This window comes from Urocampus carinirostris, chromosome 3 (assembly GCF_059441175.1).
Source record: "Urocampus carinirostris isolate Australia breed hairy pipefish chromosome 3, RoL_Ucar_1.0, whole genome shotgun sequence".
NCBI lineage: Eukaryota > Metazoa > Chordata > Actinopteri > Syngnathiformes > Syngnathidae > Urocampus > Urocampus carinirostris.
The window spans coordinates 61,517,083-61,541,746 of record NC_142351.1 but is presented as its reverse complement, the minus strand read 5'-3'; the positions used below and the strand labels follow the sequence as shown (position 1 = coordinate 61,541,746).

Here is a 24,664-nt window from a genome sequence, read left to right as displayed (position 1 = left end):
TAAACCTACCGGTACTTTTAACTAATACTCTTATTTCCAGATTTTCTAATTTATTTTACATAGCATGAGGCTGACCTAGAGGCCATCTTGCTGCTAAGGGTACCTTTCAAAACTAAATCTTGTGAAAGGCCGAGCAAGAAAATATTAAAGATTTTGCAATATGGTATCCTGGAGTCTCCATAGTTTGTATCCTTACTTGCGCTTTTTAGGACACGTTTTGGTTTCACAACACTATACAGTGACATCTAGTGGTCAAATAAGTAATAGACCCGGACACAAAAATCTTTTTGACAATTTTAATTAAAAAAAAACACAGATTGCAAAGAGCAGACGTACAACAAAGCAAATTAAGGAAAACTTTTTACAAAGCAGATCAGAGTGATTTTATTCTAAAGAGGTGGATTCATTTGAATAATTATTAATCATCACTTTGTCAGGAAGTATTGAAAATAACCATTAAAGCCTCACATCCCATTCTTCTGTCTCATTATAGTCGTTGAAAATCCTGAGTCAGTCAGCCAGTCAATGGATGCTGTCACACTGCGGCGCAGCTTCGATTCTGAAAAAGTTGATCCACAACCGAAGAGTCTGCCAACGTAGAGATGTCGCCCAAGTCCCGCTCACCGCCGGCGATCTTGCGGAGCACACGACGCATGATCTTGCCTAAAAGGGAAGCATTTGAGATAAGTTCTGCTACACAGATCAAGAATGGCTCATATACAGTGCCATGAAAAAGTGTTTGCCCGCTTTCTGATTTCTGTATTTTGTTTGAGTATTCATCACTCACAAAGGTGCCGTATCATCAAACCAATTATAATATCACACCGAGACAACCGAAGGAAATACAAAATGCAGGTTTAAAATTTTGATTCCATTTATTAAGGCACTAAAAACCAACATTTTTCTGGCCCTATGTGAAAAAGTAATTGTCGCATAAATCTAATGGAGAGGTTGGCCACCTTTGGAAGCGATTGCAGGAATCAAAAGTTCGAGATAATTGGTAATGAGTCTTTCACAACACTGCAGAGGAATTGTTCCCCACTATTTGCCAAATTGTTTCAAATGTGCCATATTGGAGGGTTTTCTAATATAAACTGCCCTTTTCGGGTCACACGACAGCATCACAATTAAATTTAAAACTGGACTTTGACTTCAAATTTTCCTGTTCTTGAGCCTGCAAAGCAGCCCCAGACCATTTACTGTCTATGACACCACCATAAGAAAGGCACATGCCAAAATTGGCATCTAAGGGATTGTGGCCAGGAAAAAAATCACTACTGTCACAAAAGGACAAAAAGAATAGTCTCACTTCTGCAAGAAATTATCTGGATCATATTCAAAACTTAAGGAGAAACATTCTGTGAATTGAAGATCTAGCGTAAAAATGGCACAGCATTTGACAAAAGGATTAAAGCATGGTGGAGACAGTGTGATGGTCTGGGGCGGCTTTGCTGCCTAAGGACCAGGAAAACTTGCTGTGGTTGATGGAATAGTTTCTGGTGTTTAACAGAAGATCTTGAAGGAGAACGTCCAGTTTGTGACCTCATGCTCGAGCGCTCTCGCTCTTGGACCATAGAGCAGGATAACAGTCCAAAACACACCAGCATGTTCACTTCTGAATGCCTCAAAAAAAAAATGAAGGTCCTGGAATGGCCAAGTCAAAGTCCAGATTTAAATCCAATTGAGATACAGTTGTATGACCTTAAACAGGCAGTTTGTGGTAGAAACCCCTTTGAAATGGCAGATTGGAAACAGATTTGCAAAGAAGAGTGGGGAAAAATTCTTACGCAGCGTTGCTTAAGACTTATTACCAATTATCCTCGACCTGATTTCTGTTATTGCTGCCAAAAGTGGCCCAACTTGCTATCAAGTTCAGGTGGCATTTACTTTCTCACATAGGTTTTGATTTTTTTGTGTGCCTTTTTTAACTGAATCAACATTACAAAACTTAGTTGTGTATTTTTATACGTTGTCTGTGTGATATTTAAATTAGTTTAGATTATCTGAAATATTTTGGGGTGATAAATATGCAAAAAAACACAGAGATCGGTAGGGAGACAAACATTTCCATGACACTGTAGTCGTATGAAAAAGTTTGGCCTGGATTTCATTAGCCTTCGCCTGTCAAACTCATGGCCGTAGAATCATGTTGTGTGGGCCCCAAAAGCTTAAAATGACTGAGCATATAAATATATATTAGGTCAAAAGAGTATTTCGACCAAACACTACATTTCCCACAATGCCTGACTAGGAAATCTGACTGCTCAGCACCACTTCATGCCAGTATTTCCATACTGATGCCAATGAGTGCGATCCAAAATATTTACGATTTTGTTACACCGTGATACTTTCTACAGGTTACATTATTTTGTTCCCAGATTGTCGTTGTATCTAGAATTGCTCGTATCTCGAGAAAGTTTTTCTGACACGAAATAACTGCAAACCAAATAATCTATTCTTGGCCTCCCAAAAGCATCCAAGTTATCCCCAAACGGCTCTAAACGCATCTTCCTGATCACTAGAAACACACTCAAATAGTAATTGAACATAAAAATACAATAATCTACCCTAATCTAAAACTAACGTAATCTAAAGAACTTTATAAACCCTGATTTGTGTGTTTGGTGTTAAAGGCTCCGCAAACAGCTGAAAAGATTTCCGTGAAAAGTTACACTGTTTTACTTTAAGCCTCCCTAATGTCTTTAGCTAGGTTTCATGTCAAGGCACACCTAAGAAACAAAATCAATGAACAGCTGTGTTTGTGTATAAGCAGCTCTATTTAAAAGATATTTAGTTTGATTTAGATACCAATTACATTTAGTTGAACTTGCGAGTTACATCAGGTTCTTCGAGGACAGGCATTAGTAAAATATGTAGAATGCTGCACCTGATCTGGTCTTGGGGAGCGCTGGAGCATCCTGAATATAGTCGGGCGTGGCGATGGCACCGATCTTTTCACGCACTGTTGACCAAAAACACATTTCACAACTGGAGTGAACAGGTTAATGCATCTGGTGCCATTAACTGTTATGGGCTTAAACGTTTTTCATGATTCTTCATAATTTGGCAGACAAAAATACTAAGTTACTATTTTAATTATGGGTATTTTCATACTGGGAATGCTGCTCGGCACAATGGAACGTACATCATCTGGAAACTGAGAGATTACAGCAAGGAGCATCTTTTTTGAACCCTTTTGAAAGTGAGAGACACTTTTTTGTAACCGGTTAGCGTGAAAAGCTACCAGATTAAAACACATTGATAAAAGAACAACTTATGAGATAACAATATTGTTACTATGCTATTATTTGGGGGTTTTGGGGTTTTTAAGAGTTATTGTTCCATCTTCGTTATTCATTATCCATTATACGTTATCGGTCAGTTCATAATACGCTACAAAGCCTAGGAGCCGGGACACTTACTCTCAGCCAAAAGGCCAAGCTAAGGTCCTAGCCCTAAAGCCTTGCTGCGATCATTGCGAATGCACCGTTCCCGGAGGTACTGCAATACCGGGCCGATGCGTGGAGTGGACAGAGCAAGCTCTTATTCCATCTCCGGATTGCAAAAATCAAAGATCAGATTGTAATTATTAGAAGTAGGTTTAAAATAGGCTCAGTTGGGAACGCCGATTTACACATATTTATCAACAGTTTACAGTCAAGGTGTCACACCAACAGACTTTGTTGTGGCTGTAAGTCGCTAAATAAGCCTTTATATGTAAGCTTACGAAACCCCTTATCATTCCTGTAAAACGTGTCGAAAATCCCGATGGAAGACGAACACAGAGTAAATTGAATGCTGTTCTTAAACCGCTTGGAGAATATGGTCTGTATTTGGTTTCTTTTGGAAGGTATGACTCTATAAAGTTTTGTCCCCAACTGAAATAATCACTGCAAGTCCTACTTACATTGCGTAGACTGAGTAGGAACACACAGAAATAGAACGTTTTGATTCCCACCTGATTTTTATTTTTTGGGCAACCAAATGCCTGCAACAGAGTGTAGCATGGGCATCTTAGCTGGAAAACAGTTCAGACAATAGCTTAAAGCTTTACCTAGTACCTTCTCAAATTTGATCACAATCTGAAAAACTAAACATTGAATCCAAAAGTGGCCATTTGAAGATGGTCAAGTTCACAGCCATAAAAACTTTGCATTTCTGACTTTGGCCAATTTTTACATATTGTGAAAGAATTGTAAATGTTTGACTTCTCTTTTCAGAATTCAATCAATGATTGTGCTCGCTTGCGCATAATAATGGCGTGTAAAATTGAATCACGACTGGCTTTGCGCACATTTACCTTTGCTCTGATTTGAATACACACCGTAAATATGTATATACATACACATTGAGAATTCATTAGGTAACGAATGTGGCAATCTACATTTGAACTGGTCACTATTGGCTTAAGAGTTTTGAAGCCAAAATGGTGCCTTTTTCTTTTCAAAACACCCTAAGTCTAAGGACTGTAAAAAAGAAAAAAAAAGCTTGCATAGGCCAAGAGCAGTGTCAAAAAAATCAGAGGCTAACAGGACTATTGAAAATAACCTGACAAGTTTTTTAAGGGGGGTTATGAAGGCTAACTGATGAATACAAGTGAGATCATCATGCAATGCAGGGATGCCTTTAGGGTAGATTTTTTTTAATCTTATTTTTTTTTTTAGCATTATTGTGTGTTTTGGAGTAAATATTTTACACTGTGGCATTTACTGGACTTTCGTGAATGTAACCACACAATATTTGCGGGGAATCGAATCATGAGCTGATTCCCAAGAGACGTTAAAGGTGAGCTATGCTGGCTTTATGGTCTTCGGGTATTTTGTTTCAGACTGATCTTGATGTTTCTCTGAGTATATTCAGAAATGGTTTAAGCTTACCAATGATATGTGGCATTACATATTTCAGTGACTAGTGACATTGTACAGACACGACTTTATTTACCAATGTTTACAACCTGGTAATAACATAGTAACAACATTTTTATAACAAGGTTTTCTCTTAAAAATGGATTTGCCGTAATCAGTAACCAAAAAAATTTGTATAGAATCTATTCCACGTACTTACAGGGTAGAATCGATCTGAACTGAACCGATACGTTTTGCAAGGAAAGTCATGATTGTAACATAATTGAGTGCATAGACTTAGAATGGACAGAAGAGAGGGTGCGCTATCTTCTAGAGAAGCGCCACTTTGATAAACTTGGTGGAGGAGCGAAGTATTAATCTCAGAACAATAGTATCAAACCAATCCAAGGTCTTGCTTCGTATAGATTATATCAATATTTTGATCGGTCCGCCTGCCCCTCCCAAAAAGTAGCTCCCAGCTTAATCCGCATCAGAAAATTATTAAAAGAGCAGTGGGTAATATTTAAACTATCATACCAATGTTAATTTCTACACACAAAAAAAAAATCAGTCGAAAAATGTATTTCTTTTACATCGTGGATTCCCTATTTGGGTAGCCGCAGTGTTCTTGCTTGCTGTGGCACTGGTTTCTTTCTCATTGAACAGCAGTGCCATTTAGTAGTTCAATAGTACACACTGGGGCCTTACATTTGATCTTTTTTTTTTTTTTTTCATTTCAAGCTTTACATTTTACTATTTGTCTTTTTTTACCAAGCTGGTAATCTTCTAAAAAATATCTTTGATTGAGGTCACCTTGTTTTTTGAGCTCAGCCTCCAGCGTGCGGTTGAAGGCGACGCCATCCCGTAGTGTCACAAAGCAGTAGAGGCTTTCTCCTTTGACGGGATGAGGCCGACCTACCACGGCGGCTTCGGCGACGGCCTCGTGGCCTACCAAAGCCGACTCCACCTCTGCTGTGCTCAGCAAGTGACCTGCAAAGACGCAAATAATGACTGTACGTATGCTGCGCTGCAACTGCTTAAACTCTTGAGTAAATGGCAACTTATTGGTTTTAATAACTTCCAGATTTAGAAGTATAATGCAAACAATTCAATCTTAACCCACCAGCAGAAGCTTTTGCTTTTTGGGGTGTCATTTTTCCTCATTCTAAGATATTTTAACATGAATGAATGAATGAAAACTTTATTTCGAACATTAAAATAAAAACAGGACAAAAACAATGAGTCAACAACAAAATAATGTTACATAACATGTTCGAGAAGGGGTAGTCAGAAGCAGATGCGTATTACATGTTTTTCTAGTAGAATAGGACCACTTTCACTTCTCATCCTCTACCTCAGCAACCACCTTTGAGACCATCTCTCAGCCTATTCGTCTCAGCAGACTCTTCAATTGGCATAACCCACAACCCCTTCCAGTGGTTCCATTCTTACGTCACAGACCGCCCTCAATTTGTACATGACGACGTGAAAAGAATAATTTCTCAAACTGTAAAATACTGTATACGTTGTAATTCAATAATGTGGTCAATTGTTTAATAGATTAACAAATGAGTGTTATAATCAAGTAAGATACAATAATTTGTTTACATAATTGATTAAAGAAGCGTGCAAAGTTATTTTGGGGACAGGTTTCTTACAAGCCTTTGGCTTCAACCTGCCATCCCCATTTTTTTAGGAGATTTGTTTATTATGTGAGTTTTGTTGCAGTATGACTGAAAAGGTAAACGAAATACAAATACACCTCAGGTCCTTTCCCTGTGACCCTCCTTCGGGAACCAAGGGTGGGCCCCAAGGCTCTGTCCTGGGGCCCCTCCTTTCCATAACCTACCACCCCTCTAGGCCATATTGTCTGTAAATTTAACATTTCGCGGATGACACCCAACTCTACCTTTCATGCAAATCCAACTCCACGCTACCAGCCCCCTCCCTCACCTCCTGCCTCTATCTGATATAAAATCTTGGATCACAGTCAACGTTAAAAAAAAGGCAATAAAACTCAATTCCTTCTCATTGGGACACATTGCAATTTCGATTAGATTTTCGTTAATCGTGCAGCCCTGCTGTATACTACGGTTTACTGCCATCTGCGACGGGTACCTTTGTCACATGTGTGCAAAGGGGCTATACTCAAATACAGTAACCTTACCTGAGACATTGAGCATGTCATCGATCCTTCCAGTGATCCAATAGTATCCGTCCTTGTCTCGGCGGCAGCCTGCACATGGACAAAAATCAACGATAGTCAAAACCACTTACTCACAAAACACTCGATAATACAGCTTTATCCTCTCACCATCTCCGGTCACGTAATATCCGGGGAACTTCTTGAAGTAGGTGCTTTCGAACCTGGCGTGATTTCCGAATACCGTCCTCATTACGCCAGGCCATGGTTGCTTGAACACCTGTTTGGATGGACGAGCAAATTATGATGGCGTTCCCTTTTGGTGACGACTCAAGAGGATGTGTGGATGGCAACGCCTCCTACCAAGTAGCCTTCGCTTGAGCCCTCCAACTCTTCGCCTGACTCATTCAAGATGGCGGGCACGACCCCGAAGAACGGAAAGGTCTGTTGGAAGACAATATGGGTGGCTTTGAGGATGTTGGTTGTCTTGAAGTTTTTGTTTTTTTAATATGCTTTTATATTTATTTTTTTCAATTATTTTATTCCGTTTGACTGAATAATTAAGTTTTTTTATGTACTTTAAGTTTCGTAATAAATGTTCTCTTCTTCTGTAGTTTTTCTCCACCTATTTTTTTAAATATATATTTTTATTTTTAGTTTTTCAGATATATTTTTCTTCATTTCCCCCCTACTTTTTTGATTAGGAAAAAAATAATAATCATAATAATCATAATAAAGTCAAAACATACTAGCGTTTGCGTTTTGTATTCAATTGTTAAATTAAAAAAATAAATGTCTTTTTTTTTTTTGGATAATTATTTTTTATTCAGAGCAGCAGTAGCTCAGGAGGTAAAGCGCTCGTCTTGGGCTCTAGAGGTCGCAGGGCCCAACGTGTGTCAAAGTGTCCTTGGACAAGAAACCTGAATCCCTAATGCCCCCGATAAGCAGGTAGTTACCTTGCACGGCTGACGCTCCTATCGAGGTGTGAGTGTGTGTGAATGACAGACCATTTACATTTGTTTTTTTCAGTTGTCTGTTGTTTTTTTTTTAAATAGTTTATTCTTGCTTTTCCAAACACTAGAAATAGCAGTTTAAAAATATTGATTTGAACACTAGGCTAAAATACATGACCTATTATACCAATGTTAATTATAAAAAAATCATAGATTGAGAAATGTGTATTTCTTTTACATGGCGGAATCTCTACCTAGTGGTCGCCGCCATGTTTGTCTGCCATCTTGCTGCTTTGCTGTGCTCTGTGGCACTGGTTTTCGTGTGCACGAGACAACACAAGTGCCATCTTACTAGTCAAATATTACACATTGGGGCTTCAATTATTGTAAGGTTGATTTTAATATGAAATACTGTTTTTTCTTAAAACAAAAGAACTGTTGTATCTTATTAATCTAGATACAGAAGTTTACTAAAATAGGCAAGATTAAATCATCAATCATATTAAATTAGGTCATTCAATAAACACAATAAAAAAATACTAGAAAAACGAAGGCCCCTAAATGAGACACTGTTTAATATTTGAGCACTAAATGTGGCTGTATTATCCAGGGCAACTAAAAACGAGTGCTACAAAGCACAAGGAAGCATACATACTATAAACTCAATGTACAAAACTCAATTCCAATGAAGTTGGGAAAGTGTGTTAATTGCAAATAAAAATTGATCCAAGTAAATTGCAAATTCTTTTCAACCCATATTTAAATGAATGCACAGCAAAGACAACATATTTATTGTCTTCACTCATAAACTTTATTGTTTTGGGAGAAAATCATCAACTCTGTAATTTGATGACAGCAACACGTGCCAAAATAGTTGGGACAGGTGTCAATAACTACTCAGAAAGTGGATGAATGGAAATCAACCAACTATTTGCAGGTGAACAGATGAATTAGCAACAGGTGAGAGTTGTTACTGGGTATAAAAAAGGGAGACCCGAACAAGCTAAGTCATTCACATGCAAGGATGGGGCGAGGTTCACCTCTTTGTGAACAACTGCGTGAGCAAATTGTTGAACAGTTTAAAAACAACATTCCTCAAAGTACAATTGCAAGGAATTTAGGGATATCATCATCTACAGTCCATAATATTGTGAAAAGGTTCAGGGAATCTGGAGAAATCACTGTGCGTAAACGGCATGGCCGTAAACCATTATTGAATGCCCGTGACCTCCGAGCCCTCAAGCGGTACTGCATTAAGAACCGACATCAATGTGTAAAGGACATCACCACATGGGCTCAGGAACACTTTGGAAAACCACTGTCAGTCAATACAGTTCGACGCTATATCCGTAAGTGTGGGTTAAAACTTTATGTTGCAAAGCGTAAGCCATTCATCAACAACATCCAGAAACGCCGCAGGGTTCTCTGGGCCCGAGCCCATCTAAAATGGACTGATACAAAGTGGAAAAGTGTTCTGTGGTCTGATGAGTCAGTTTTCCAAATTGTGTTTGGAAATTGTGGACGTCGTGTCCTCCGGTCCAAAGAAGAACAGAACCACCCAGACTGTTATGCACGCAAAGTGCAAAAGCCAGCATCTGTGATGGTATGGGGGTGCATGAGTGGCCAAGGAATGGGTAACCTGCACATCTGTGAAGGCACCATTAATGCAGAAAAGTACATTCAGGTTTTGGAACAAAGTATGTTGCCATCCAAACAGAATCTTTACCATGGGCGCCCTTGCTTCTTCCAGCAGGATAATGCCAAGCCACACACTGCACGTCTCACGACAGCGTGGCTTCGTAGTAAGAGGGTGCGGGTGCTTGACTGGCCTGCCTGCAGTCCTGACCTGTCTCCCATTGAAAATGTGTGGCGCATTATAAAGCGCAGAATAAGACAAAGGAGACCCCGGACTGTTGAACAGCTGAAGCTGTACATAAAGCAAGAATGGGAAAGGATTCCACTATCAACGATTCAACAACTAGTCTCCTCACTTCCTAAACGTTTATTGAGTGTTATTAAAAGGAAAGGTGATGTAACACAATGGTGAAGAAGCCCCTTTCCCAACTACTTTGGCACTTGTTGCAATTATAAAATTCTAAGTTTATCATTATTTGCTTATGGAAATAAAGTTTATGAGTTTGAACATGGATAATCTTGTCTTTGTGGTGTATTCATTTAAATATGGGTTAGAAAAGGTTTGCAAGTCATTCTATTCTAATTTTACTGACATTTTAAACTTTTTCCCAACTTCAATGGAATTGACTTTTGTAAACAAAGGACAACAATTTCACAAGATTTTTAGGGACTTTGTTTTTGTAACTTTTTTCATTTTCTGTTTAATATTTTTTATTCATTTTTAGAATATCTTTTTGTTTTGGAAAATCTTTTTCCTGCTTTTCGTAATACTCAAAATCCAGAACAAACCCTGAAAAATAACATGGTTAAAATAATGGAAAATAAAGCACAACATAAAAAAGGCCCCTAATACGGTGAGAAAAAAATGAGTATTTTTTCCCTAACATATGCAATACGCATTAGTACAAAATAGACTTACAGCAGAACCTGGTTTCATGGGCGTGGCCGCCGGCAGAGGCGTCATTACATGTCCACCCTGGAGGAAACAAAACCCTGTTATAGAGATACCTGTATATCCAGCAAGGGGCACTAAGCAAACTCACCGTTTCTGTCTGCCAGAAGGTGTCGACAATGGGACATCTGCGCTCTCCCACCACTGTGAAGTACCACTGCCAGGCCTCGGGGTTGATGGGCTCTCCGACCGTTCCCAAAACCTTCAGGGAGTCTCGCTTGTACCTACAAGCGAGCAAGAAAATTGATCACACCCAAAGGGCACCAAAGTAATCTGAGCTTCAAAATAACCGGACATGAAGTCGCTTACTTGTGCACCGGCTCGTTGCCATACTTCATGAGAAGCCTGATGGCGGTGGGGGCAGTGTAGAACTTGCTCACATGGTATTTGTCAACAATTTCCCACATCCGGCTCACATCCGGGTATGTGGGAAGACCTTCAAACTGGACAGCACACGTTTAATGACTCAGTACAGATCATACCAAGAACTTGGTAAACTTCAATAAAAAAGAGAAAATGTAGTGAAATACCATAAACTCCGGGACTCCAAAACGCACCTGATTAAAAGCTGCATGCTCAATTTTAAGAACGAAAAAAAAAAAAACTGAAAATTTTAATTTTCTCATTGTACGAGCCACACTGGATTTTAAAGCTGCAGAATTAAACAGCCATAAAAAAAACTACAGTGGTAACTCCTTTTACCATTGACCCATCTTACGAATGTTTCAAGACCATTGCATTAAACCGCCAAATGGTTTAGTCAGTCAATTCATTGGTTCCAGCCCCTAGGGCTGACAGCGATGGGTATCACTGTTTTGTCAAGCTGGAGGACGGCAATCTATTAAGATTTGGGGGAGATTCTTACGATTTGGATACGAGAAAAAAAGCTCGATGGGGACATGATGACGTTATCGATGGCAGAAATTAAGCAAGCGTTTGCCTGCTGGACATCCAGATAAAGCCAAAAGCAGACAGTACATGGAGATGTACAATCAAAACTGTCTGAAATATTTTAAAAACAATAAAATATTTTTTTATGCGTCCAGGGAGCGAGCTGGCACAATGAGTGGGAAAGCTTGCAAAGACATTTAACTGACTCTATATTTTATCATTTTCATTCTGGTGTTTTTTTTAACTGTTAAAAAACAGCTATTATTTCCTGAACTTTGCACACATGCTTTATTTTGCAAACCAACCAAAAAAAAGTGTGTTGAGTTAATCATTTATTTACAAAAAAAGAAGTTTGGGAGCAAAACGTTCAGCCAGCGGAACAAGGATAATTACATGCATATCGGCCAATAATGACCAGGTAACGCCTCACCAAGACGCTGGTTGCGCCGTTAGCCAGCGGACCGTAGGTGATGTACGAGTGTCCGGTGATCCAACCAATGTCGGCTGTGCACCAGTAGACATCATCGGGCCGGTGGTCAAAAACTAGCTTGAAGGTAGTGGCGGTGTACAGCATGTAGCCGCTGATGGTGTGAAGTACTCCCTATACAAAACCACAACTGTTAAAAAAAAAAACAATTCCAGAAGGATTTTTTTAACGTTCATAACTAGGAATGTCGATTGTTGTAGGGATTGGCACTTTACAATAACTGGGGATGCACAGAATTAGACACCGAAAGAATTATGCAGAGATGACGTAACGCTTTGTCCCACAGGAAATTTGTGTCTGACGCAGATGCATATTTTTGGTTTCCACACGACAACAAAGTTCGTGTGTCCCTCTGCTCACATGTTTTCAGGAGCCACTAGGCGCACTTTGGCTAATGTTTACATGTTAACAATAAAGGGCTTACATACGATAGTTGAAATTTTTAAAATTGTGAACACGCACTTTGCGTGTGACATTCAGCCCATTTACCCTTAACTCGATTGGCTATCGCCATGTGCGGCGAGATTTAAATTTACCATTGCTATAATCGCTCGTTTATTGTCGTTGACAGGACCAGAATCCCCTGCGCTGTGTAAAAAAATGTTTTTTAACATGTGCTCTCTCGGCTCGCACTCTCTCAGCAATAGTGGACAGGAGATAATGGATTGTGAACTACAGTACAGTTCATTTTAGGCAGGCCTCAACGCACACTTGAGCAACCTAAATGGTGTAGAGCAGGGGTCGGGAACCTATGGCTCGCGAGCCATATATGGCTCTTTCTATAAGTACCTGTGGCTCGGAGACAAATTTGATTGCATGCAAATTTTCTCCATCTCGTCCAAAACGTAAGCTACTAATCCTGTTCAGATACACACAAAGCCAAACCAAAGCTGACAATGAAGTAGTGCTTGGCAGAATATATAGGGCACGTTTTTCACTACAGTTTACAGTCAAGGTGTCACACGAGAAAAAAAAAAAAAAAAAAAAAAGAAAACTCGTTCTGGCTGTACATCGCTAAAGAATCCGTTATATAAAACCTCACTATATTATCTGTCTTCAGTGTTCAGATACCTTATGATGAATCCACAGAACACACTGTAAATACGCCAAAACACCGGAAGAGAACTTAAAGTTTTTTGATTGGGTGAGTGGGAGGGATGGGTGGAGCTATGCAAAAAGTGCAAGCACTCCCTCCCATCTCTCGCCCTTCGCCGTCTGCGCCATGGATAAGCATATCAGGCTCCCTGTTTGCAGAATGTTGTGACGTTTTTACAAAATAACTGCTTACATCTGGTTTTGAAACCAATATGTATGAAAAAAAGGGTCAAAATGAGTTTAACCGATCTTGAGTAATTGCAAGAAAGACACAAGTTTAAAATGTGTTAAAATGTTTGTTGATTTTGGGACACGGGCTCTGGCATTATTCTCTTTTCATAATTTTTATCAAATCATCAAAAATAAATGTGCTGAAGACTAAGCTTTTGTCTGGGGCGCGGGTTTAGCAATTTAGTAAATTTGTCTCATAATATATGGTGTGGCTCTTTCCCAAAATAAAATTAATATATTTTGCTTTTATGGCTCTTTGAGTCAAAAAGGTTCCCGACCCCTGGTGTAGAGGATGTAGAGGAGAAATGCCGACATTGTGTAAATACCATGTAAATTATAACTATAGCCTTATCCCCCTTGTTTTATAACCTTATCTTCTCTATTCCTTTATCTTCTTGGCTAAGAACTCACTGTGAATGTGTAAAACTGGAGTGTCATGCCCAATTTCGTTGTCACAATATGTTAACCCATTTTGTAACAATGACAATAAAGGTATATTCTATTCTAAATCGGAAAAAAAGCTCTGCGGCTCCTGCTACCAGCAATAGTGGACCAAGGATAATGGATTGTGGCCACAACCATCAATTTAATTTTAACAAGCCAGAAGGGCATGGCCAAAAGCGTAAGAGACCAAAGCGTATTATGATGGTCACCTCATACAGAAATATTGGATGAGGTATAAGAGAATGCGGTGGGACGAGGGCATTTGATTTTTGGCAGAACTACAGTAATGGGGAAAAAAAATGTCAACTTTTTAAAATATTTTTTAGCAATATTGCCATTGTCTGCGTCGGAGCCTGGCAACGCCTATGATGATTTTGACAGCCGACAGGCATTCAAGATCCTCAGTTTCGGACAGCAATTTACCACTGCACTTATTGGCTAGATACAATCTTGACAACACAGAACTCCATTATAATTAATTTTGATGGACGTCCAATATGTTTTACGAGTGGTTGTTCGCAAGCGATCCCGGGGGCAAGTCGGATGTTACTTGTACATCAAATCACAGTGTATACTGTACTTCCGCCTATGTAATCCGAGCACTGAATTTCATGTGTCTCACTGTACCTTGGGCTTGCCGGTGGATCCGCTGGTGTAGAGGATGAAGAGAGGATCTTCAGAAGCACACCACTCCGGTTCGCACTCGTCGGACACATCAGCCATCAGAGCATGCCAACACTTGTCCCTTTTTAGGTTCCATGGAACCTTACATACAATTGGAGGGTTCCAAAGTTACAAATGCGTTACTTTACTAAATTGGTCTGCCCTCACAAAGAATAAACCTAAAAAGCCACAAGCAAAGCTCATCGAGATGAGCTAGAGAATATCTTCTTCACACACTTTGAAACTGCTTTCGATTCAAACTATAAGAATTTAAAATAATTCATCTTTATATTTACCACCATGAATATAACCTGTCTATTGTGGCCACTCAGAAATAGTGGAAACGTGTTCAGTAATTTAAATGATCATAAAATCTTCTAGTCACTAGAATCTTGTGCTAGGCAGACAACAAAAGCCATTATATAATATGGGTGGCACAAAAAGTAGCTAACCATTGTCTTCATGCTGGTAAAAACAAAGTTGCCTGTGTAAAAGGGTGTGACAACAGAAAAAAAGTGTTAGTTTATTAGAAAGGTCAACAAACATCTGTGAACATAAATGTTGGGTGTCATTTTCTTGCAAACGGGAGTGGCTGATAGACTCCTAAGAATAGTCGTCTTTTAAAAACTACTTTTTATATAAATACTATAATGAAACAGTGACTATGTTTACATGCTGGCAATAGTCTAACTGGGATCATTGGGGCATTCCGAATGAATCATTTACTTGCCGAGAGACAAACGAATAACGCCGTGTGCATGGCGTTAGTGAGTATTCTGATTACAAGGGCGAAGCAGGAGCGACCACCGTATACAGTTTCCCCATTTAACTTTAGACATTTAGACCTTAAATAAAGGATGATTTCCAATACTGCATGCCAAGTTTTTACAAGGTGTGTTCGGACATGGCTTGCCAAAAGCAAAGCCTTACACTATATATGGATTGATACAACTGAGCAGCCACTAAATAAAGGTGCCATTTTTGCTGTGAGAGCAAAAAATAAAATGGAAATGTCCCAGACAAATCAACAAATAAATATGATTTATTGAGCAAATAAGCTGCAGTTTGTGCGCATCATTTGTCTCTGTACTACAAGTCCCACAATGCTTTGGGGCAAAACCATAACCCAGGAGAGGGTAATTGCGCGTCGGCACAAGTAATTATATTACTTGAGTTCATATACTCTAATCCCTCGTTTAGCGAGGTTAGAAGAGGATGAGAAGCACCCACTATAGGTGAAATTCCGCAAAGTGGCCCCCTTCACACATTTTTAACAGACACTTTGATGTCCCCTGCTTGCAGCCAAAGTCTACCAAGGATCATAGATCGCGGCCTTACGAGTGCAGTTAGCATTACGCAGAAAGAACAGAAAAAAAAAAAAAATGAGACCGCACGCATGACACAGATTTGCTATCAGTGTAAAGGAACCTTTGTGAAGTATTCCATAATATAAAGATGTTTATATGTTTATTTTGTTGTTTACCGCAAAGGCAGGCTGTCATTTCCTTAACTGGAGCGGACATAAAATATACTTTTATTTTGAAGGCGTCTCGCCGAAAGCGTGCGTTTCAGAGTCATGCGATGAGAACCTGACTGATAAGGGCACATGATGTTTACTGTTTGTCATTTGAAAGATCAAAGATTCATTCAGTGGGTGTTGTACTGTAATGTGTTTAAATTGTCACCAGCATGAGTGCTAATGACCCATAATTAAGGACTTTTCTGTGTACGCCCAAAAAAAGGGAACAGTTGAAATGTTTATTTCTGTTAAATATAGTCACAACATACTCCATGGGAGTTTGTTTTTTTTTGTTCAGTTAAAATGCTCTTTTTATTCATGTTTTCTAGTTCAATGGTGTCTGTACTTGCAGTTAAATAGACAAATATATGATTTCATTTCACAAAACGTAACATTGTAAAAAAAAAAAAAGACAAAAAAAGGATCAGTATTTTACTTTTCTTTTTCACACCTTTTACGTTGCTACATAGTGAATGTGACGGAAACGATTGTTTAAAGGAAACACCGAAGCTTCAGTTAAAAAGCTCGACCATCAGTCAGCAATCTTGAACTAGGGATAAGGAATAGCAGCCAAAACAGTACTAAGTTCATTTTTTAGGGATGCAAGACAAGCACTTAACTTCAGAATAGTGGATACTGGCGGTTCTATCGCGATACAATATTGGATTGGGGATAATGGAAAGCAGCCGCACAAGTGCAGTTCATTTTAGGTGAAAATACAGTAACGGAAAAAAAGAGCCGCCATGCCCGAAAAAAAGTGTCCTCTGCCGTTTCAGCTTGCAACAAAATGCAACAGAGGATAATGTGTCACAGAATATTTTTCAGCAAGCAATGCAGCGAGGTTGCGAAATACAAAGCACAAAGTGGGGATTACAGTACATGAACGAGTAATTAAAAATGACATGACTGACCCAACCATTGCAACCGGAATACTTGCAGTCCGACGAAGAACATGATCAGATCATTGTTTAATGACAATATTCTGTTTCCGTTTGGATTACTGCCCGCATAAAAACATACCCATTGTTGGAGATTTGAAACATGTTTGAAAGCCCCTAAATGGACACAAAGACAAACACATAGCTTGGGATTTCATCTCAATGTCAGTGCAAAGTGGGCTATTTGAAGAGCATGCATGAAAATCACAAGGTTAAATGTGTTTAATCCTTGTGTTTTTGTGTGTGAATAAATTAGTGAAGAGAAAGTGAAACGAATGTGTGGCAAGATCTTGGCTGGAAGGGAGACAAGTACCTGGGGGACAGGACGGATTTTTCTTACTCTGCCTGTTTCGGTCTCCTGCTGTGAGGAGAAACAGCAAGCGGGGATGACCACGAAGGAGATGAGTTATTTGCAAAATTAAACAAAATACAACAAGGCTATAACATGGAATCGGTCCAGGGAGAGCTCGTCGGGTTGCAGGAGTTAAAATGCAGAAAAGCAGGGATAAAAGGGTGAGGACATTCCAAATTACAGTAACCAGAACATTTATGATCAAAGGTTTTGACTTACTTTCATATTTCAATTTCAAATGAGTCAATACAAAGCCAAAAGAAAAAGAAGCTAACCTGAAGGTCAGGACAGGGTCGTTTGGCAGGAGGTGAGCTAAAGGAGATCTCCTGGGGAACTTTGGATAAATGTCTCAGTACGATGCACCTCTCAATTGAGAATCCTCTGAATGCACCCAGGGTGGAAAAAGGGAATTAACGCGAATTAAAAAAGACAAGCATTACCAAAATTGTCAGAAATGTGAGTGGAATACTTTTCCGTGCATTTCTGTAGAGCTTCATCTGCTAGGATTTTCAAGTTTATCAGCTTATCTCCACGGTAGAAGCCATCTAGAAAGAGGACATAACCTATAAGTTAATACAATTTATGAAGGAACCTAATCAAAAAAGAGTGGCTTACACATTGAACAATTATCTTTTTTTCGGGTCTTAAATGTATCCATTGCAAACAATGGCCCAGTATATAAATGACAGGGCTCCACTAATATTTTCTGCTGGTTTCAAGGTAGCCTGAATCAAATCAAATTTGTTTTAAAAGCACTTTTCCCACAATGAATTAAACTCATAGTGCTGTATAAAATAATTCAAAAAATAAAAGACACCCTCCTTTCTCCTCAGCCAATAAATAATTGATACACACAAAAACAGAAAAAATGTTACGTAAAAACATGGCAAAGCACAGATCAACCATGTGAGGACAAAAGGAGGGGTGGAAAGAAAATAACTATGAGATGAAAAGTTTACATTCAGAGTCAATTAGGAACAATAAAAGAGCCAGTCTCTAAGCACTACAATGTAAATATTGTTTGCCTATTTATCCTGACCGTTATATCTTTTTTTTCTCTTGATCACGCATTAACCCTGGAGTGCCAACGCCAGATTCATGAAACGAATGATCTGGAGCTACAACTCGTGGGGAAACGCTAAAGGACGGTCGTATTTCAATCATCGCAGAGACCTGGCTGAAGCCGAGGTTCCCTAATGCTATCGTGCAGCTAGCTCTCTAAATAGCTTTCTTGCACTGAAAGGAGAAGCCCTACAATTTCATTGTACTTTTGTAGAATGACAATAAAGACCATTCATTCAACTGCATTTCTGTGTTATTATAGTTGTTATTTTGGTACAGTTGTATACTTTCAGTCGGTAAGGACATCCTCTCGAGGTAAGTTTGACCCTTGGGGCTTTTTTATGAAGGTGCAACTCTACTTTGCGGATTTTCTCCTATCGCAAAGAATTCTGGACCCCATTAACTGCAATAACTGAGGAATTACTGTATAATAAGCCAGGTAAACTCACCAGACGTAATGAGTAAAGAACACTTGGAGTCCACAATCCTATCACAAAGCGACTCCGCAGAGAAACCTGCAAACTGACAGAGCGCGTTTCAGCACGATTTCGCACAGACGCCTGCCGAGCTGTGCTTGCGACGTACCACAATGGAGTGGACGGCTCCAATGCGAGCGCAGGCCAGCATGGCCACCACCAGCTCCACCACCATGGGCATGTAAATAGCAACACGGTCTCCTTTCTTTACACCTGCCGGTGCGGCACAACATGGTACCATTACGCGGCTTGTTGGAGGTTGGCTTGGTAAATTGGAAACTCTTCAAGTACCTTGTGACTTCAGGACATTAGCAAAGCGACATACACTGTTGAGTAGTTCTCTGTACGTCACCGTCAGCTCATCCCCAGGCTCGTTGCCCTCCCTGCAGGAATAAGCATTCCCCCCCAAAAAAATTCATTAATTATTTTACATCTATCAAGTTTCAGTCAAATCAAATGTATTTGTAAAGCACATTTTTGTATGAAAACATCCTGTGTACAATCAGACAATAAAATCCACTCCTTTACACCCACCCAACAACCGAAACAGCCAATACCTGGGTTCCTACACTTAGCAAGACATATTATTTTGAGTTACTCGCAAATGTATTTGTGGATCTGAACAATAAGTGTGTAAATACTTTTGAGACAAATCTCTCCCCATATAGGTGTTGGGTAAGATGACGGTTATATGTAGCTTACATTTTCAGTAGTGGGAAGTATTTTCCATTACAACAACTTGAAGCATTTACAAGCAATTTTCAATCCGTGAAAACAAAGTTACATTTCAAGCATTTTCAAGGATTTCAAGCACTCATGCAAACCTGTATTACATTTAACACAATGAATCAAATTGCTTTTGATAAAGAAAAAGGAATTACTGTAGCCTCTCACTTCTTTGTGCTTTATACTTCACAGCCTTAGTGCATTGCGTATTGAAAAATATACAGCAATTCATTATTTCCATCGCATATTGCTACATGCAGGGACTGGCAGAGCGCATTTTTGTTGGCCTGGCGGCTATTTTTTGCCATTACTGTATTTCCGCCTAAAGTGAACTTCACTCATGCAGCTGCAATCCTTTATCCCTCATCCCATACTATTCCTGTCAGCTCTTTCCCCTGGCTTTTTCCCTTCCCTGCAAAAATAGTCCAAAAACATTTTTTGAACAATTCTAATTTAAAAATCCCATCACCCAAAAAAAAAAGAATTATTGTAATAATAATCCTTAACTACTGCACACAGTGTATTTTGCGGCCTTAATGCATCGGGATATATTCCACGATCTATTATCCCCGATTGCATATAGCTGCGAGCGGGGATTGGAAGAGCGCGTTTTTTGTCGGGCCTAGCGGCTCTTTATTGCCATTCTGTCTTCCAACATATAGGAAAAAAAAATTGTTTTCATTATTGTATAACTGGTCTATTGTGAAGATTACTGAGCTGGGACTACTTATGTAAGAGTAAGGCAGTTCCTTTTCTCTTATAACTGTGCCATCAATAAAATTATTCCATTCAGACCTGTGTCTAAAATAAAGACCTTTGCGCCCTTGCATTTATTCAGTCTGGTAGCTGACTTTCTGATAATTCCGCAGATAGTAAGAGTGGCAAATAGTTACTCATTTACTAGTTTTTGATGGATGTGCCCTAAAATACTACGGTGTCAATTTACTACTAAAGGTATGTTTTTGATGAAAATGAGAAAACTCAGAAGAAATTAGGTAGGTTTCATAAAAATTCTTTTTTTCAAACTAAAAAAAAGATTTATATAAATACACTATTGTTACGCCCTCTTTTTATTGCAATATTACAACTTGGGCCAGTGTCCAAGCACCACCATTTACTGTAAAAATATTTGCCGATTTATCCCAACATTTTATTTGACTTAGTTGTCTCTTAAGTCTTTATTACGCGTTTATCGTTGAGGAACATGGCCAATCTTGTTGTAAACAATGTACACTATGTTGTAATCAATGAAAAAGAAAGATAAATCAAATCTATTCTATAAATCAAATATTCAAGTTTGTGGCAACAGCTTAGCATCAGACCAAGGTCCATTGTAACATACATTTCCCTCAAAAAAAAGGCAAAACAAATGTCCCACCCTAAACTGGATGTCAAGTAATGTTGTGGGGTATTTCTTCACAATTAGAGGATTTGAAAAAACAATATCAGAGAGCATTTTAAGACAAACGATCCTCTTAAAATGTGTAATTGTATCACAAGACATTTTATATTTAACGCGACTAGACTATAATAACTAGAAAATTATACCAATAAGAGGCTACAAGGATCATACTGACCAATAGAAAGCTACTTTGTCGCCCAATTTCTTGTCATGAACGTTGCGATCCAGCACATTGTAGCAGATATTGGTGGATGCTCCCTCCATACACTTGATGAAGATATCTCCTTTAGTCACATCAAAGTTGTAGTCCAAGAAACGGCCCGTGTGTTTGGTCTTCCAGAAGAAGTCCTTGGCCATGTCACCCCAGAACTCTGCTCCCAGAGACACAATATTTTAAACATGTAGAGATGTGGTAGTATGTCATCATGATTTGCGTTTTGAGGGGTTGGGATTGTACAGCCATAATTAATCACCACAAGCATCATTAATTTCTTAAGGTATGCAGTGCAGTATTAGTAAAATGACAAAAATCAAATTTCTTTTTATCTCAACAACAAAATACAACCAGTGAATTTGGGCGAAAAAAATGATTACAGCTTGTGCCGATAAACACTTAAATTAACACCTTCAACTAGGGTTTTGACTGGTCAGGATTTCCACCTCTAAGTTTAGATGTCTCTGCTTCAAATTCAGCTAATAAAGTTTGCATGTTCTTCCCATGCCTAGGTAGGCGTTCTCCAGGCATTACAGCATGGTAAGTTTATTGGTAACTTCAAATTGTCGCAAGCAGTGGCAAACTCCCAGTCACTATTTAAATATAAACCTACAACTACATTAAATGTTTTTATTTATTCAGTTGTTTTTCATTTAACCTCACAATTTTTGAATTTTTCCTTTTCAAAATTGCTTAATTTTCACATTGTTATATAAATATGCTCAATACAATAGGTATGAAACATATTACTCTGCTTAGCAAGCATCTTCAGGGTGAGGTATGAAATTATTTTATCTCGCAGCAGAGGGCGATAGTTGTGACCATTGACTATTTTTCATGAAGGAGGATTACCTATCTATTGATGTTTTTTTCAAAAGGAGCAATGCATAGACTTCATTTATAAGTTAAGGTAAGACATTAAAATGTAATTTTGTATGCTACAGTTTATAGATTGATTTTGTTGTTATGCCAATACGATTAGCAGTAAGATGTAAGTTCATTTATTTGTAGATCTGACTGTGCCTCACCAGAAACGAACCTCAAAGCACATCACCGGTCCCTAGGTATGGCTGCGTGTGAATGGTTCTCTGTCTAAATGTGCCATGCGATTGGCTGGCATCAGTCCCTAACTCCCTGCATGATGTCAGGTGGGATTGGCTCCAGCACCTAAGTTGTTCGAAAAATAAATGAATAAATAAATGAATAGATCAATGCATGAACACTACCATGCAAAAAGGAAGATGGAGTTACCATGTAAACCAGGAGTTGCCAACCCAGTGCTCACAATTTAAATAAAAAACAAAAAGTATAAAATATATTAAAACCCAAAAACAAAAAACAAAAAAAAAAATCAATATAGCAGAGTTCATTTTTTAGAACTCTGACGTAACACGGGGCAAAGGTGAGTGTGAAAGACAAATCGCAACCTCGATTTTGAGCGTCGTGAATGAGTCAAGATCAATTTACACACATAAACATGGCGGGAAAAGAAAGCAACCTGAATGAGATTTTTAAAAAATTGTTGTTATTGTGATAGAAAACTCTGAGTCACATTTGGGGCACGATTGTGGCTGCGACATAGCGGCACAACGTGGAGCACCACTTCAGCACTTGTCACAAAAGTTACCATGCTACCGTAGTTACCCGCCCAGCAGCGAAACCAGGAATAGAAAAGGCCTGTGGGTTAAAGGTAATTTTGGGCAAACAGCAGTCTTTTTTTTTTTTTTACAAGACGTGTGAAAAACCCTCAGAAAGCAATCGAAGCCTCTTTTATAACTACACATATTTTTGATAAAGAAGACTGCATTTTGAAACTGGGAGCGTATAGTGAACGTTGCATTTCTAACTCACATCAGTGGGTAGCAACCTTTTGAGCTGTGAACTGCATAGCAAAAGGTAAAAGTGTCGCTGACATGTTAGGTTCTATCAGTGCATTTAAAACTAGAATAAACATCTTCCATGCATCAGTAGCCTAGATGGTAAGGCGCCCGCTTTGAGACTGGGAGGTCGGTGGTTCGCGCCTCGGCCGAGTCATTCCTAAGACTTAAAAAGTGGTTGGCGGCGCCCTCTGTTGGCTGCGGCTGCATCGGCTCGCTACAACGGGTCAGGTGTAATCGACATTTCGTTCTGTGTACATTGTTACACAGAATGACAATACAAGGAAATTATTATTATTATTATTATTATTATTTACAGACAAAAGTGTTGCACTCTCTGTGCCGTCAGTGCTGGAAGTGAATTCTTCAGCATCTGAGACTTTTGACAAAGCTGCAGAAAAGTACTATCAAGTCATAGACTTGGACAAAAAAATTGAGAAAAGATTTTGTGACTTTGATCGGCTTGAGCCATGTGTGTCATTCATTTCTAATTCTTTAATGCAAGCGTATGCAACATGTATTTCTGAGCAACTGATGCAATGTTTGACTAGGATGCTGGTCAGGTAGAGATGGAAGTTGGGAGAAATGCAATAAGATTTATTTTAAAAGGAGTTTAGTTATGTTGAATGCTACATAATTTATGATTTCCTGCATAATGTTGTGAAAGTTGTCATTTGTAATTGAAACAATTTGACAGGTAAATAAGGAATAAAATATTCCATGTTGAAGGTAATCGGTTTCCTACCTTGTTGAATCATTCGATATACTTATAATTAAAAATCAGTTCTCGTGTAAAATGTCAGGAAAATCGAAAATTTGATTATTTAAAATTATTGTTTAGGGGGTGCGTTATCAATGTGCCCTTTATGTTACTCTGTGCCCTTGAAGTTGCTCTCTGGAACAAAAAGGTTGGAGACCCTGATGTAAACAAACATCACACTGGAAAGCCAGAGCAGATCAGAATGTCAAGCGTCTGAACTGGGTGGCAGAATTACTTCAGAGATATCCCATAAATTCTCATTTTATCTGTGCAGGCCTAAGACATGGTTTAGGTTTTTGTTTATATGTAAAGCAAAACTCCTTCCATGAACTTAATTGTGGCGGTAACAGTGCATCCAGGCACGACTAATCGATTTCGCACAATCGATCGCAAATAAGTCACACTTACTGTCAGGGTCCTCGATGGACTGAATGTACATTTCTTTAAACTTCTCAAATGTGGGGACGTGGGCCCCTCTTCGCGTCTCCTCATCCCCGTGGAAGACGTCGTCTTTGGGCGCCTTGTCGGGAATCATACTCGGAGGATGCACTAATGATGCTAACAAGTACAATGAATCTCAGCGAGCAATGCTAGCCTGTCAACTAGGGATTGGGGGGATTGTTTTTCCTGAAGACTTCCGTTAAAATGTGGTCGGTTTGTCGTATAATACGTTTTTAGTGCTGTGATCCCTGAAGAAAAAAAAACGAAGATCTGGGGTGAGTTTACATGGAGGACACGTACATTGCTAAGCTAACGAGCTAATATAGCGGAGACGTGTCCACGCGCCGACTCCGATGTGGTCTCTTCTTGTTATTTACTGAGTTGCTTTGCGCTTTTTCGAAAAACAGGCAAAAATCCAATTAGGCGTCTGCTTCCTCAGTGAACAAGTGAAAGACGAATGATGACCGCGTCCTTGGGTGAGCCTTGGCTGTGGCAGTCTACTTTCCCCCCTCTCCCTTTTGACAAGCACAATGAGTGCTACTGAACTCCGCATACCCCC

At 39.1% G+C, this 24,664-nt stretch overlaps 1 protein-coding gene and 1 pseudogene across 3 annotated transcripts; both read right to left on the bottom strand.

Annotated features, from left to right (window-relative positions):
- Positions 1-282: 282 nt before the first annotated feature.
- On the bottom strand, positions 283-24,664 carry acss2 (acyl-CoA synthetase short chain family member 2). 3 transcript variants are annotated; one of them, XM_088332846.1, is made up of 19 exons: positions 24,073-24,664; positions 20,989-21,184; positions 18,977-19,068; positions 18,795-18,898; positions 18,659-18,731; positions 17,617-17,692; positions 17,423-17,528; positions 17,109-17,153; positions 14,303-14,440; positions 11,849-12,019; positions 10,837-10,970; positions 10,619-10,751; positions 10,495-10,551; positions 7,351-7,431; positions 7,159-7,267; positions 7,012-7,080; positions 5,658-5,834; positions 2,888-2,962; positions 283-663 (listed from the first exon to the last, which is right to left on the bottom strand). In XM_088332846.1, the coding sequence occupies exons 1-19, from the start codon at positions 24,197-24,199 to the stop codon at positions 536-538; spliced, it is 2,091 nt and encodes a 696-aa protein (XP_088188972.1). In that variant the 5' UTR covers positions 24,200-24,664; the 3' UTR covers positions 283-535. The 3 variants fall into 3 exon arrangements, with proteins under 3 accessions (XP_088188972.1, XP_088188971.1, XP_088188973.1); XM_088332845.1 differs by having other exon boundaries at positions 17,109-17,156; positions 24,073-24,663; XM_088332847.1 differs by lacking the exon at positions 17,109-17,153 and having other exon boundaries at positions 24,073-24,663.
- Positions 3,477-3,597, bottom strand: LOC148370342 (U2 spliceosomal RNA; annotated as a pseudogene).

Coding starts and splice junctions, on each gene's coding strand:
- acss2 (XM_088332845.1), bottom strand. CDS start 24,199: ATGATTCCCGACAAGGCGCCCAAAGACGACGTCTTCCACGGGGATGAG. Junction 18,732..18,794: donor GAGCCGTCCACTCCATTGTG/GTACGTCGCAAG, acceptor GCGCTCTGTCAG/TTTGCAGGTTTCTCTGCGGA. Junction 10,971..11,848: donor ACGGCGCAACCAGCGTCTTG/GTGAGGCGTTAC, acceptor TGTGCTGTCCAG/TTTGAAGGTCTTCCCACATA.